This window comes from Leguminivora glycinivorella, chromosome 8 (assembly GCF_023078275.1).
Source record: "Leguminivora glycinivorella isolate SPB_JAAS2020 chromosome 8, LegGlyc_1.1, whole genome shotgun sequence".
NCBI lineage: Eukaryota > Metazoa > Arthropoda > Insecta > Lepidoptera > Tortricidae > Leguminivora > Leguminivora glycinivorella.
This window is the reverse complement of record NC_062978.1, coordinates 11,300,927-11,317,027: the sequence shown is the minus strand read 5'-3', so window position 1 is coordinate 11,317,027 and position 16,101 is coordinate 11,300,927. Positions and strand designations below refer to the sequence as shown.

General features: G+C 39.1%; 2 protein-coding genes and 1 long non-coding RNA gene across 3 annotated transcripts; 1 reads left to right on the top strand and 2 right to left on the bottom strand.

The window, feature by feature from the left end:
* Positions 1-684: 684 nt before the first annotated feature.
* On the bottom strand, positions 685-4,036 carry LOC125228707. Its single transcript, XM_048133364.1, has 3 exons — positions 3,889-4,036; positions 2,727-2,902; positions 685-2,541 (listed from the first exon to the last, which is right to left on the bottom strand). The coding sequence occupies exons 1-3, from the start codon at positions 4,034-4,036 to the stop codon at positions 685-687; spliced, it is 2,181 nt and encodes a 726-aa protein (XP_047989321.1).
* Positions 4,037-6,184: 2,148 nt separating this feature from the next.
* On the top strand, positions 6,185-15,798 carry LOC125229020 (membrane-associated progesterone receptor component 1-like). Its single transcript, XM_048133780.1, has 3 exons — positions 6,185-6,526; positions 11,525-11,674; positions 15,083-15,798. Exons 1-3 carry the CDS (start codon positions 6,244-6,246, stop codon positions 15,184-15,186), a joined length of 537 nt encoding a protein of 178 aa, XP_047989737.1. The 5' UTR covers positions 6,185-6,243; the 3' UTR covers positions 15,187-15,798.
* On the bottom strand, positions 7,176-9,439 carry LOC125229021. The gene is made up of 2 exons (XR_007177359.1): positions 8,744-9,439; positions 7,176-7,304 (listed from the first exon to the last, which is right to left on the bottom strand). It is a non-coding gene; the product is annotated as an uncharacterized LOC125229021 (long non-coding RNA).
* Positions 15,799-16,101: the final 303 nt, after the last annotated feature.

The window sequence follows — 16,101 nt, the reverse complement described above, 5'->3', positions numbered from 1 at the left end:
CCAACTAAATAAACTTGAGCGCATCCAAAATATTTGCATTCGGTTCATATTTGGGTTACGCAAGTATGACCATGTTTCTCACTTTCGCTCACAGCTCAAGTGGCTCCCTATTCGCTATCGTCGTAACCTTCATATCTTGTCCCTCTTGTATTGCATTTTATTTCTTCCTACAACTCCCCAGTATCTCAAGGCGCGTTTTAGTTACCTTAATTCTGTAAGGTTGTCCCGCAGTCTACTTTTGTCTGTCCCATCTTCTTCTTCAAAATTTTATAACTCCTCTTTTACTTTCAAAGCTGTTCGAATCTGGAACTCTCTACCTCCGGGCATTAGACGGGCTCAATCTATTTCTGTTTTTAAAAAAATGCTTAAAGAACATTATTTATCTCTCCCTTAGTGATCGTATTGCTATTTTTACTCTGTGGTTGGTATGATTGCTGTATATTGTTGGTTTGTTACTATATATCTGTCTTGCTGTATATTACTATTTAAGTATGTTTATGTAAGTCTATTTATATTCTCTTATATGTGTATGTTTATTCAATTTGTGTGTTGGAAATTGTTTCATAAAGAATTTTATTTATTTAACGAAACAAAATGAAATATAAAAACAAAAAACAAATTGAAATATATACACTAAAGAAAATACATTAACTAAACTAAACTATGTACAAACTTAAAATTAACTTATAAATAAAAAATGCTCCCCAAGTCTTCACTATATGTTGTGGTGCCCAGAAGGCTGGCAGCGTTACCTCTTTGGATGGCCAGACTTAATCTCTGGCCGAAGTAGCTGCCAGCTCTCTGGTCACCTGAGGCATCCACGAGGCGCTGGGATATCTCTTTAAAAAGAGATTTCGCGCTGGGCCCCCACGGTCCTAGAGTTTCGACGCCGAACGGCGCAAATATATAGCCCTCGCCGAGGACAGCATATTTGCGCCGCTTATTTTGTTCTGCCGTTGTGGCCGCAGCTCCCGCCTTGACGGAGGTCGCCTGTAGGTGGGACGGCGCGAGCGTGTCAACACAGGTGGCGTCCCACACAAGCGTCCTCCCTTGCATCCACGGAATGAGTGTCATCCCATCGGGGCGCTTGCCATCGTCGCGTGCGATACCGTTCGGCTCAAGGATAGCCGGCACGCTAACGGAGGCGAGCGCCCTCTTGATGACATCATTCAAGGACGCATGGCGGGAGATGCGACCTGCGCTTCTTGGACAGGATAAACCGTGGTGGCCCAGTTCGGTCACCATAGCACCGCAGCGGCATCGATGGGGCTCATTTGTTTTGGTGCCCAGACGCAAAGAGGTAGCCAGGGTTAGGGTGGTTTTGTCCAGCAGGGTTCCGATTTTGGCTGATGGTAATGCGCGGAGCCAATAACCCGCTTCCGGTTCTGCGACGGCCAACAAACGAGCGCGCTCTGCTGAACTCTGGGCAGATTCAATAAGTTGAGTTATCGTTGCCTTGCAGAGCGGCTCGTCCCATTGCCTTTGCGACTTAAGGGAAATCGGAAGCGGGCTACCCGGGCAAGACTGCAACCATGTGTCTTTGGCCTCGTTCAGTGTGGTAATACGCTCGCTGGCAGAGGATGAGCAAAAAATCTTGTCAGCGAGATCTTGTGTGCTGTGAAACGAGGCCAAAAACGCAGGGAGGGCGACACTGACAACTTGGCGTATACCCAGACCGCCGTGGCGAATTGGCAGAGAGGCCTGGGTCCAGGCGCGGTTGTCTAGGTGAATGTTTAATATGGATGAAAGGGTGGTTTTCAAAATGGAGTCCAGTGGTTCGATGAGGTGAGGATGTTTCCAAACAGGACTACACCTGAGTATGTAAGTGAACTTCGGAACAAAGAGGCAAAACTTAATGATGGTTAATGCCATGTGTGCACTGATTTTTAGAAGGCGGTCCGAATAAGCTTTATGAATGTTGAGATGTTCATCAATGAGTTGTGGAATTGATTCAGGGAAGATGGGAGCACCTAGGAGTCTCAAAGATGTTTTGTCTATTATTTTAATGTTAGGGGCCAGGGCATTAAAATAGGATATTAAATTTTGAATTTCGTTCGATGGGAAGGGTCTGTTGATAAATAACTCGCATTTGGAGAAATTTAGCTCAAGACCTAACGAGGTAAAAGAATCTGTAAGCGTTCGCAGGTCGTCCAAAACTGTTTTCCAATCTCCTCCTAGGGTCCCATCGTCGAGATACCATGAGTTGAATTTTGAATTTAGATTTGAGATGGTTGGGTGGATGGCGAGACTGAAAATGGCTGGTCCAAGAGGATCACCCTGCTGGCACCCAACCGCAGATGATAAGCGATGGGACTTGAATACTAAGTGCGAGGGCTGATGGTAGCACTGCCACAAATATTTATAGATCATGGGTGTAGCTTCTTGAACTTGTTTGAGAAGAACCCCTCTATCTAAGGAATTAAAAGCGTTCTTGACATCCACCTTCAGCAACACCTCACAATCATCGTTTCCAGCAAAGGCGCGTGCAGCATGAACTGCAGCTTCACAGCCGCCTTTGCTGCCGAAACCGAGTTGCAGTGGCTGAAATTTTTTTGTCAATTTAGAATATATGTATTTACAACAGATTTTCGAACATATGCGCCTAATTGTGAGGCCTACTGCGATAGGTCGTATGCCTCCGTCTTTTTCTTTAGGGCACATAGGCTGGCTCCATATAAAATAGCTAAAACCTCAGTGCATACTTTTCCAGATAGCATTAAGTTTACCAGCTGCGTAATGTCCTCCAAGAGCTGGTCGCCGGCGTCACCAGTGGCGCCGCATAACAGGTCTTTAAAATGTTGTGGAGAGAGGCCGTCGAGGCCACCGGCGGAGCCATTCTTGAAAGACATTACAGCAGCTAGCACATCCTTTTTAGTCGCCACCAGGTTTGGCGCTTCTGAATCTGGGGGAACAGGCAAATTGAGAAATTAGAATAAGTATGATTTTTCATTTCGAAGCACCTACTCTTTCTGATTATGTTTTTTTTTATTTCCGCTACCCAAAGGTTGTCTGGTAGAGATCGCTTTTTAGCGATAAGACCGCCTGTTGTCTGCCTCTATTTATAATCATTTGCTTTGTCTCCGCTGTATCTTTTTTCTGTATCTCTTGCTGAGGTGTGCCAATAAAGAGTATTCTATCTATCTACGTAGGTATACGTGGGTCAGATTACAGGTGTTACATATACAAAAACGTACAGACATAAAAGTATAGCAAAGTGGCTCCCCTGATGATGCTTATGTTCAAGGACGGCGATGACTGCTTCCCATCAGACGGCTCGTCTGTTAGTTTGCTGTCTATCCATACTAATATCATAAATGGGAAAGTGTGTGTGTCTGTTTGTTTGTCCGTCTTTCACGGCAAAACGAAGCGACGAATTGACGTGATTTTTTAAGTGGAGATAGGTTGAAGGGATGGAGAGTGACATAGGCTATTTTTTGTCTCTTTCTAACGCGAGCGAAGCCGCGGGAAAAAGCTAGTATTATATAAAAAAAATATTTTAGTGTATAAACGTATCGCCTCGTTAAATATCGAGTTCGAGACTGTCAAAATGAACTCGGACGGATTTATTAAAGTGTCCACGATAAATACCTGTCATGCCGCTGTCTGGCCCGGGAAGTGCTTTAAATTGTACCTGCACTTAAAGTCGGCGCAAAATAGACGAAAATTGCCTCGTTAATTAAAATGGGCACAGATCAATTTTAATTGGGCACTTTAATCGTTCGTGCGAAACAATTGACTTCGAATTTTAATTCGTATAATCTGTACGCGGTTGGGTTTTCAATGACATAGAACTCGTAATTGAAATGATTACCTACAATTATTGTGGTGGTAAGGGAAAGGGTAACAATAGACTCGTATGTATATTTATGTATCTACACATTTCGATACAATACTTTACGATTTTTGCTATATAGTCCTCCTCGCCGTGTCCGGCGACGGCGACTCCTCCAACGGTTATTGATCCGAAGCATGGAACGCTCTGATGTGGCTTGCGAAGCCAAACTTGGTTTTCTCTGTCGAGTCCCGGAGCGACCATCACCAGCCGGCCGCCTAACGTGCAGAGCACCAACTAAGGCTCGGGCACACCTGGGGTCCGTTCGAGAAGAAAGGTACAAGCCTTGTATTACAAGTGCGCGAACTGTCAAATCGTATAGGTTGTCATGGAAACACACTTGTAATACAAGGCTTGTACCTTTCGAGAAACGGGCCCCAGGCCCTCACCTCACCATCAGTACCCCATCGCCGCAGGTCTTGTATGATCGTAGTCCTTGAATGTTGCTGGAGTCATCTACGCGTGAATACTTATATTTAAGTGGATAAGCAGTTGCGCAGGTGCAGATCCACTCTCTCGCCTTAAGTCCCCGATTGCCAGTGGATCGGATAACCGAGACGACTGACAGGGGAAGAAAGGTGCGATTGACCGCACGCCTCTACAAGTATCCCGGCGCACGCCCTCTTGAGACGCATCAGAAGCGCCTTGCTCCACCGCTGAATTTGCCGGTTGCGTTTGCCTATCGACGTTGCTCGCCTTCTACACCGACGAGGTCTTCATGTGATATTGCGGGGGATCACCCGACTAGAACTATGCCCACATAAAGCGTTCATAGCACCCTCCACTAGGTTTAGCCCACGGGTCGACGTGGTTTACCAGGGTGTGGCCGCTGCACACATAACAGGTACTTGGAGCCACTAGTGGAGATATTAAGGAGAGTTGCAGACCAGGGTGGCTAGCCGAATGGCACAATCGCTCACGAAACGCTCACGAAACGAAGCGCTAGTAGATATCTATCTCTATCGCGCTTGCGTATTGGCGCGACAGAGCCAGCGGCGTATCGCTTTCGTTTGGCGTCGGAGAAATGCCATTCGGCTACGGGGCCAGGCAGCAACCGCCACCTGCAAGCAGGTCGACCGACAGTCCTGTAAAGGTACTACTGCTAACTACACCCATACACCCCTACGATTTTTGCTATAATTATGATGTTGGACACTAATTTCAGACAAAACATCACTGTAAATAATAATAGGTACCTATTTATATTTAGACACGATTCTGACCGATTCTGTTTAAATTATTTGATATGAATACTAAAACTTAATACAATTACTTACAGACGTACCTAGTGCAAAAAGATTTTCCTTTGTATTTTCCAGAAACGTTCGTATTTGTCATGCTAGTTAAGACAGTGTCAGTAAGGTCCAGCGAGACAATTTCGACTAGGGGACAAATGCAACTGATCCATTTATTCCATTTTTTACAATGTTTGCATTATTACATAGAGTGCCCACCGGTTATACAGTATGTAAACTAACGAAAACCATTTACTGTAACCCGTAAATGTCCAGGTGATACTGAGAAACTTTTACTATGGGACCAACACCCAAAACGCGAAATAAAAATTTACTCTCCCATAGGAAATACTACTATAAAATAAAACTACGTATGAAACTGTCAGAAGATATTTTCGTGATTTCGGGGTTGATCCCATAGTAAAAGTTTCTCAGTATCACCTGAACATTTACGGGTTACAGTAAATGGTTTTCGTTAGTTTACATACTGTAAATGGTACACGTGTTTAGTGCATACATGTGTAACTCAACTTAAATAGTGTAATCATGGAAAAAATGGATCTGTTACAATTGCCCCCCAGTCGGGATTTGCCCCGCTGTACCATACGTCTGAAGAGAAGAGAAGAGAGACTGACTGAAATAGCATGACACGTTCGTACGTTTCCATAAAAATACGAAGGAAAAGCTGTAATATCGATCGTTGGTCAATGAAATATTGTTATGAAAAAAAAAACGAAAGTGTGAAACAAAACAATACCATATTACGTCATTATGAGTGAAACAATACAAAAACACTTTCAATTGTTACATCAGCTCTTTGACTTTCAAATGATCAATGCTTAATTAATTACAAGAAAACCAACTAAAAAAATGCACATTATGTCCTTTAACTACATGCGTATATTATTATTTAAGCATTTATCATACCGACAACAAGAACGGTAATCGTAAAACCGTAATATGCACAAGCCGGCTTACGTCAGAATATGCATTGTCATGGCGCACAATATCGATTCACACAACAGAATTCGATACTTCCCCGACGAGTCTTAATAACAAGCAAAACTCGTCGCGCGCGCCGCCGACACTGGCCTTAACATTAATACACGGCGACCTTAACCAAACCACTTGATAACGTCAGTATCCACACAGTGATCGAGCAGACTTGACGTAAACATGTCACAAACGGAGCCAGAGCCAACATTATGGGACGAGTTGACGAGCCCTGTCAATTTCACACTTATCCTAGTTATTGCGTACCTTATTTACAAGATAGTACGAGCGAAATTTGAACCGGAGCCCGTACCTGTTACCGTGCAGAGGTTGCCAAAGATGCGTAAAGATCTCACGGTACAGGAGCTAAGGAAATACAACGGCACGCAGCCCGACGGCAGAGTTTTGCTGGCAGTTAACGGTGTGATTTTTGATGTGACCAGGGGGAAGTCGTTTTATGGGCCCGGTAAGTGACATTTGTTTTTAGTAGCTTATAAACCCCGCATTACATTACCACGGACAATCTCAGTTTTGTGATGATACTGGGCTAAGTTATCGCTGATATAAATATCTTTAGACGCTAAGTAAACGTCAGTCGTGAAGTCGTGGTACCATAATTTAATAATATTCTTTTATGAAGACTTATTTCAGTACCTAACTTACTCTGTCAATTGTGTTTAGAATAAAGAATGTTGAGCCGACCGTTTCTGTGCCGTGCATTAGATAAAATAATAAAATGTCTGCCTTTAAACAGAATAGGTACAAATTCCATTTATTGTTAAGTGTCTACGCTATCATTACAAAGGGGAGTTGTAATCACTGCAATAACAACTTTGGTACTCTTGTATTAAGTCTGTTTTTGGATGTGCACTGTGTCTTTAGAAAAGCTAAGTCATGATTTGTTGATAACCTTATCTGTTTATTATTTTGTACCTACTAAAATATTATTTTTTGAGACAAACGTAAGAGAAATTAATGTGAGTGAGTAAGGACTACTCATTTCAGTTTCTTTTTCTTTTTACTAAGAATTAGTATGAAATAAAATGCAATTACGGCAGTGACTGTCAAGTTACTTACTCTTTATAACTGTACGATTTGTAAAATAGAAATTGTATCTAAAACTAACTTCTGCCAACATTTTTCTAATATTTTTCTGGTAATTTATTTCACGCTTGATTTGAAATACATAATTTATTTTTAATGCAGTCAAAATAGCCTATCAACCGGCAGTGATATCATGGTACCTAGGGTTTGCTCCCGGGAAATACCGGTACCGAAAGTACCGGGAATTCCCGGGATTTTCGGCCAAGCAAAGAACCGGGAAATCAACTTGAAAAATCCCGGTACTTTCGGTACTTTCGGGAAATATTTTTTAGTCACATTTTGTGCTACAAAATTTATTTATTTCTGTTTATATTATTTAAACAGTTAAAAAATAGGCGTAGATACAGTAACTCGCTCTTAATAACTATTTAATAGCGTGTGGCAGTGGCAGCCTGGCAGCCGTAGCCATAGCCACCGCGATACCCTAGCTAGCCCCACTAGCCAGTTCAGTAGTCGAGTTTTGTATTTTTGGTGAAGGTTTGTTATATTAATATGTGTATTTATTTTTCCTCTCTCAATCTCATTTGACTCATTTCTCTGCATGTTATAAAACTGTGTTCGCGAATTTTGCGATAGACTCAAAAACTACTAAATGGATATTTACCTATGCGTTTTTCACCTACTTATGTATGAATAGAGTGATTCTTGAGGAATGTTTAAGGTTTTCTTATTATAAATTGATTATTAAAACATGACTGTGTGTATATATGTGCTAAAAGTCGGTAGAAATCACGCTGCTTAAGAGCTTCAATCGAAACCCTGCCCGTACGTATCGACCGACTTATAACAAAATAATGTCGAATAAAATAATGTGGAATGTGGAATTGTCGCTCTGACACATAAGTAAATGTAGGTCTAGAAAAAAAGTCGGCAATGGCTTATGTCTAACTTTTAACATTTTTAACATTTTTAACTTTAAACATGCTTAACCTTTTAAAAATGTTTACATATATTGTGATATTACGGTATTCCGCAGAAATTTCCAGAAAATGACCAATTTTCTCGAGAACGATCCCTCTGACTAGCAAAAAAATAGTGCACCATCTCAAATGTTTTGTTGCCTTTAGTTCACATTATTTGATTCAAATTACATGTTTGGGGAATTTTGTGAGATTTTACTGCCGGTCTATAATCAATTATTATATTTCTTTAATAGTATTTGTCTTATTTCTTTTACTAAGCAATTAAACATCTCCCAGTAATGGCAGATCGCTTAATCGGAGCAATGTATTGCAACGGTAACCATTGGTGCCTATGGTTGACAGGTAGTCGCGTTTAGGCGGAATTCTTCACGATTTTTTGTTGTTGTTGCACGGTATAATCTCACTATGAAAATGACTATGAAATAAAAAGGCAGATAAAATAATACGCCGAGCGAAGCCGGTGCGGTTCGGTTATGGTAACATATTGATAAAGGATGTAAAATGCCAAAAAATATGTTGTTTTATTTGAAAAATCGAAAAAATTAGACCAGTCCCGAAAGTACCGAAAATCCCGGGAAATCCCGGTTCCATATTACTTCGGTACCGAAAATCCCGGTTCTTTAAAACAGTACCGGTACTGCAATCCCTAATGGTACCTAACATAATAACATCACTTATCACTACCTACTTAGGTACTACAAACGCTCACGAAACGAAACGCTCGTAGATATCTATCTCTATCGCTCTTGCGTATTGGCGCGACAGAGCCAGACTACCTTTTGGCGGCGTTTCGTTTTCGTTTCGCGTCGCAGAAATGCCATTCGGCTACAGCACCAGTATGGTGACAAATGATAAACATTGGATAAACGCCATTCCTGTCCATTCTATCTTAGCTCTACTGTATAGTCAACACAACATTTTTGGACACACTTTGCATGTTTAGGTATTATATGTATTTATTAGGAATTTTGTTCGTGCTCATATACTTTGACTGTTTGTATGTAAACGAACATACCTACATACAATTTTGATGTCTATTCCGTGTGATTTTATTATCATTTCCAGTACGGCTCACTCACGATTTTACTCGAATCTGTATGATAATTGATAAGCCCTAGGCATAAAATGACATATAAGTGACATTATAGATAACAACATTACATTACATTACATTACATTACCTACAATATTTCGACTGAAGACGCTACGGGAGCGAAAATGTTAAAATGGAAAGTCGGGGGACTTTCCATTAAGTATTCTTTAGTATATTTAACACAAATTCCCAAATTGAAAGGGGTTTCAATTTGGGAATTTGTGTTAGATATACTACTTATACTAGTGTTATTAACTAGATTTATCAAAAAAAATGTCCATTAAGAACAACTCAGTTAAAAGATATTGCAAAAAAATCTTTTAAATAGAGGTTCCGCTCTCGACTGTTTCCTCCTTCAAAACTTATTTGAACGGAACGAAATTTAAGAATCTGAATAACAATGAAATAATCTGTGTCGGACTGTTTAGATTTTTTGGCTAATTGTTACCTATCTTGAGTATCATACCTTTTTTGAGCCATATTGAAAAAGGCCGTTTTTAGAAATTTTTGATTGGCTAGCGTCTTTTAAAATAAAAATATCAAAAAAATCAAAACGGTCCGACACAGATAAAAATAATAATAATCTGTGTTGAAAAAAAATAATTGCTCTATCTTCAAAAACCAGGGAGGAAATAGTCGAGAGCGTTTGTATGGAGAATTGACCTGTATCGTATCGTCTTAAAACTAAATATTAGCCTCTCGAAGTTAAGATAGGAATTGGCGTGTATTTAATGTCAGTGTCAAACAAAAAATTACTTTTGTCACTAACATATCCGATCCGTAGGTATCGTATAGACTTTTGGAAAATAAGTTTTACCTTTGTTTTTTATTGTTATTAGTTATTAGGTATTGTTATATGTTTGGAAAATTATGTTTTAACATTAACCTTAAAGTTCGAATTTGTACAATTGACAAACTGCTCTTATTGGTGCTCCCACACTGGGCTGTTATAAACGCTGGGCAGTGTGACAGGGACAGCAAGCCATTGCGTCTTTCCCTCTGATTCTAGCTTAACAGATGTATTGTTACTCTACAGTTGTTTGTAGGCCATAGTTTTAAATTCGTTTAGGTTTACCGTATTTAAATCTAATATTTAGCGCGTTGAAGGTTGAACCGTGTTGTAATTTCCAAAGCACTCTTTATAAGGAAAATAGTTATGTTTTGCTTTATATTTCCCTCCTTTACTACTAGTTGTGTTTTGACCTTAAGAAATACTAGCAGAATCATCATAGTTAAGTAAAAAACTAATAATAAATTAATTTGATTTTCATCCGAAATATAAAACATCTGGTCAAAGTTGAGTAATCACTGATTAAAACATTCAGGATTTTTACATTGTATATTTACATACTAAAACACCGGGCACACGGGGACAACGCCGTCCTTGAAACGTCTCCGTTACCTTAAAAATTAGATATACGCGATTAAGACCTGTTTACAATATAAAGTAAAGTTGAGTAACGTTACACTTTTATACTTAAATATTGCCGTGAATCGCGCGCCATATTCAGAATAATAATAAGATAATTATCCACCGGGCGACCTTCGTCACCGCCGCATGTGGCCAATTGAGACATCAACGTAAGGGACTTTGAGTCTTAACCCCTATGTCAAGTCAAACATTCGCGAACGATACATCATGTCAATGACGTCACAATGTGGGTTAAAATGGCCGAAAAATGGACGAACGAAGTTTTTTTCAGGAAGCATACCAACTTTTTTGATTACTTGCGTGTTTTTTCGTTGAATAGTTTTGTTTTAATAGGTATCTTGATATGTAAAACTACTAACGTGCACACAGGACAGTGTCAATTTCCCGCGAGACTAACTGTCAATCTTGTATGGGTGTAACTCTCGCAGGAAATGTTTACACAAAAAATAAGACTAATTAATGTATTGTATTGTGCGAAACGCACGATGTCTATATGAGATCATTCAAATATTTTTTCTAATGTACGTATTCAGTAGGAGAATTCCACAAATCAGATGATCTAAGTATTGGTAAGTTGAAACAGTGCTTGATGAATGTTTATTATTAAACTAGTTAAACTAGATTAGTGTTTCGTCTACTTGGAATTAGTAGCGCCTGATATAAATTAATGGCAATAATATTACATATTTCTGAAAAATGCTTGTTTACTTCAATTAATAGACAATGGCTCAGTTATCTCACTAGTTTACGAGGTGAAAGTAAGATCATTCTTATTATCTTACTTAAGGGATGATCTCCGAGATAAAAACTACCATCATCCTCCTTGTGCGTTATCCAGGAATTCTCCACGGCTCAAAATGAGGGCAGCACTAGTGAATCCGCTAATTATAATTATATTTTTGATTATTTCAGGAGGTCCATATGCAGCTTTTGCGGGCACTGATGCTACGCGTGGTCTAGCGACGGGCACCGTCGCTGGTTCAGACAAAGACTACGATGACGTGAGCGACCTTACGCCTGACGAGGTTTCTGCCGCCAAGGAGTGGGAGGAACAGTTCACTGGTATGTTTCAATTTCTTACGTCACGTTTTATGTACTCTTTATGTGGCTAGTAGCCAAGTCATGATAACAAACCATATTAAAAATTTGAATGGAAACTCAAGTCGACCCATTGGACGGTGACAGGCATCTCGATTTTTCTCAGTAACTACAAAAATCATTAAAGTTTAAAATTAAAGGTCTGCTCCATAGACTCCATCCTTAAATGCCAAATTGAGACCGTCCTTAACATCCATTTTAGTGAGCAAGCCTGGACCCAGGCCTGTTTACCGGTCAGGTTTGGCGGCTTGGGCACTCGTAACGTTTCAAGTGTAGCATTGCCGGCGTTCCTGTCCTCCATCCACAGAACGTCTGATCTTGCAGGTAAAATCCTGAAAGCCTCCATGGCTACAAACTGCAAGATCGCGTGTTTGGATGAGGCCACGAATGCTTGGTTAACAGGACCGAACCCAAGCTTGCCATCCAGACCCAAACAACAAAGGGCGGACACCCTGGCATCCGTTGCCACCCTGAACGCACTCGTGGCCTCTTCATCAGGCAAAGACCTCACGAGGCTTTTAGCCGTGTCCAAATCGGAATCTGGTCAGTGGCTTCACGCCTATCCCTCGCCCAATACCGGTACTTTAATTAACCCAAGTACCTTACGCATAGCCGTAGGTCTCCGGCTTGGAGTAGACATATGCACAGACCACGCTTGTGCTTCTTGTGGGGCCTCAGGTAGACCGGCTGGGCCACCACGGCCTTTCCTGCTCCTCGGGCGCAGGCCGCCTTTCTCGCCATGCCGCCCTTAACGACATCCTTAGAAGGGCTCTCGTTAGCGCTAACGTCCCTGCAGCTCTGGAGCCCCAGATCGCACGGGACGATGGCAAGCGCCCGGACGGGATGTCGTTAATTCCTTGGAGAAAGGGCCGCGCGCTGGTATGGGACGCTACCTGCGCCGACACGTTGGCAGCGTCCTACATCCAACTGACCAGCAAAAAGGGCGGAGCGGCGGCGACGCACGGGAGCGGTTTAAGGGCTGTCTCGGCGCCAACTATGAGTTCGTAGACACTAGGAGCGCGTGGGCTTCTCAGGGAGTTGGGGAAGCGGTTAAGGGAAGCAACAGGTGACCCTCGCGCCGGCAGCTTTCTCGCGCAAAGAATTGCAATTGCAATACAGCGCGGGAATGCTGCCTGCGTGATGAGCACTTTGCCGAGAAGCCAGGGTTTAGCCTTTTAGGTATTTATATATTTTAGATAGGTTTAGTTTTAGTTTTCTGTCTAGTATAATTTTAATAGTATAATTTGTAGTATGTATTTATTTCTAATAATAAATTATTAAAATTAAAGTTTTGTATAATAAACTTATTATTGATGATGTCTTACTTAAATATTGTAATTGCTGTTACACTGTTGAGTAATTTTCATATAACAGAAAAAACTGTCTCAAATTACCCATAATATACAGGCAAACGAGATCAACTCAACTCATCTCTCATCAACAACAATTATAAGTGTCCCGCCGAGTTTCTTGCCGGTCCCATAGTGGAATTTCTTCTCGAGGCTGTAGACTAGTTAAAACATAGACTTGATACATTTTCATTTTCATTTTTCAAAATTTTCATGTAGATTTTTTTTTATTTTAGCCGGTGAAACTTTATTTATTATAGAATTAGCTAGCGTAAAGAAAAAGTTTAGAGAATACGCAATATACTTATCGGGACGAGCGCATGTTTCGGGAAACAAGCAAGCAAACAAACAACGTTTTATTATACATATATTATTCTATTGTTTAACGATGCGTCACTTTAAATTGTGTTTGAAAATAGTCACTTGAAGTTTCGTAGGATCTTTCATCTTGATAAATTTTTCATTTTCAGGGTAGTTCTATCATTTCGTGCAAATCATATGTTTGTTGATATAAAACATATACTAACTCCTAAATTCATTTCAAATATTTTTTATATGTTGCGTAAGGTTCATAGGTATACTTTGCATCTAAAATGAATTATATTATTGCAATATAAAATATATAAATAAAATATAAACATGCTAAAACTTCATTACCATTACCAGTTAGAACCTAGATTTATAGATTCGAGAGCAAATTACATAACTATTACATGTACTGCTTTAATTTAACCTCTTAATTTAGATGAAGTACTTATAAGGGAAAAAAAGTTTGGTGGTTTATACAGTATTAACATTGATATTTATATCCACAGCTTCAAAATATTTTTGTACAGAAAATAATTTCATTACCATAAGTTTAATTTGCAACAATGGAATTGGCCAGTAGGCATTGCAAGTGTTATTCTATACGACGTTCGCTCTGACCGCGATCACCACGTCAGTCGGCCAGTAAACAGTGAACAGGATGGACGTGTGCCATTTTTTTATAAAAAAATATATCGCGCCGCAGATTTGGATTTGGTACGTTTTTTCTTCATTACCATTTGCAATGTTTTGCTATTTAATTGTTACGTGTTTTATTGAACTATAAATATTTAAATAATGAATATTCTATTCGAAAGCTTAGTGAATAATTATACCTAGAATAGCATTTGCTTTTAAAGAGTTAATCGACAAAAAGTAAAGAAAACTCATTACCATTCTTTTCATTACCGTAATTTACTGTTTACTATAAAGAGAATGGTAATGAACATAAAACGGTGGTAATGAATTGCAGTATTAAATTAATTACCATCATTTTATGTTAATTACCATTCTCGTTTATAAGCATGATCCTGACTATTGAAAGTAACAAGTAAATATTCAAAACTACGTTTTCAGTAGGTATATTTAAAATAGAACATGTTATTATTAATTACTGTTTCTCTTTTTTGTGTTTTTGGCTTTTTTATTTGACACTTCATTACCATCATCGCATTTTCATTCCCATAAATATCTATCATCATTACCATATTCTATACTTCATTACCATTTCTTTTGGAAAAATCTTTTGTTCATAAATCGGTAATTTTGCGTATAATAGAAAATGCATTATTGATAAATGTTTCTTTTTCATAGTTCTTACCATTACCACACAAAAAAATGGAAATTAAAAAATTCTCCCAAATTTTGCCGATTTGCACGAAATGATAGAACTACCCTTCAACTAGCGCCTCCGGGACTGCACCTTGGCTAGGCTCCCTGCGACTCTTTGTAAATGAACACTTTTCATGCCATTAACGAGTTACGTCTAACGAGCTCTTAAATCGTATAAAGTATCGATACCAGAAACAAAGCGAGCTTCAGGTACCTACTATGTTTACCTTAGAAATAAATGATGTCTGATTTTCGAGAAAAATGGTGTGCTGAGTGTTGTTATATTTTTTCAATAAAATTATTTAACGTTCTATCTCTTGTAAAAAATACTACATAATATTAAAAAAAAAAAACAATATTAACCAGTAATCAACATTCTTTACAGGAAAGTATGACATCGTGGGGCGTCTGCTCAAACCCGGAGAGACGGCCAAACAGTACAGCGACGATGAGTCTGAAGCCAAGACAGAAGATAAGAAATCACAGTAGACCATAATTTAACAGTTATTAAATATTTACGTTGTTCCCTTTTGAATAATTTTATACATGTATGACTCGCGATTGCATGATGCTATCATCTATCTCTTTCTATTAAGCACTGTTAAAACATGACAGAATTTATCTTGCCGAGTAACAATCGATTATATAAAATGCAAATCCGATTACGCGAATTTCAATTGTTACGCTACGTATCACTATAAACTTTTTTGTTCCAAAACACGGCTTCTCAACAAGGTGTCGTAATGACCATATTTTGAGAAATAATATATATAAACCATGTTTCGAAATAAAAATGTTTATAGTGACGCAGTATACGCACATTGCTCACCTTTAATGATAATATGCATTTTGTTATACTTATAGACTGATTTTAAGTATAGTGATATGGTTTTCAAAGCCTATGTAACACAGTTTTATGTATGTTTAACTTTATCATCGTCTTGTTGTTTTTTTACTACTTAATAAGTTGGCGGATCAGGGGATAGTAGGACAAGTTACGTTACGTTAGATTTATAACAACTTAATTTGTTTTAATACATAGGAGGAAATAATAGTGTTTTCGTAGCAAAATTTTGTACTATTAAAACATTATTATAAAAACGTTTGTTATTTTATTTGCAAACAGTAAGCTTCAGGTAAGTACTTCAATACATATTAATATGTATTATAGTAACCAACAGGCTGGTAACATATTTAAAGTATCAAACAACTGTTGAGCGGGCACAATTTTAAACGATATTAAAAATATTCTAAAGAGAAAAATAGGAATGCATTAAAAGAGCAATACTTAAAGTAAAAAGATCGTAACTGACGTACGCCACATATCAAAATACGTCATTTAGAGTTTGAAGGCAAGAATGACGAGCTCCAAGTTTTAATGGTCTGTTCGGGGAGTTCTTCCCT

Bases quoted from the DNA above. Each gene is read 5' to 3' on its own strand.
- LOC125228707 (XM_048133364.1), bottom strand. From the start codon at position 4,036: ATGGTCGCTCCGGGACTCGACAGAGAAAACCAAGTTTGGCTTCGCAAG. The intron at 2,903-3,888 runs GTATCGAAATGT...CTGTTCCCCCAG, and splicing joins AGCAAAAATCGTAAAGTATT to ATTCAGAAGCGCCAAACCTG. The intron at 2,542-2,726 runs GTAAACTTAATG...AAAAAATTTCAG, and splicing joins TGGAGGACATTACGCAGCTG to CCACTGCAACTCGGTTTCGG.
- LOC125229020 (XM_048133780.1), top strand. From the start codon at position 6,244: ATGTCACAAACGGAGCCAGAGCCAACATTATGGGACGAGTTGACGAGC. The intron at 6,527-11,524 runs GTAAGTGACATT...TGATTATTTCAG, and splicing joins GAAGTCGTTTTATGGGCCCG to GAGGTCCATATGCAGCTTTT. The intron at 11,675-15,082 runs GTATGTTTCAAT...CATTCTTTACAG, and splicing joins GTGGGAGGAACAGTTCACTG to GAAAGTATGACATCGTGGGG.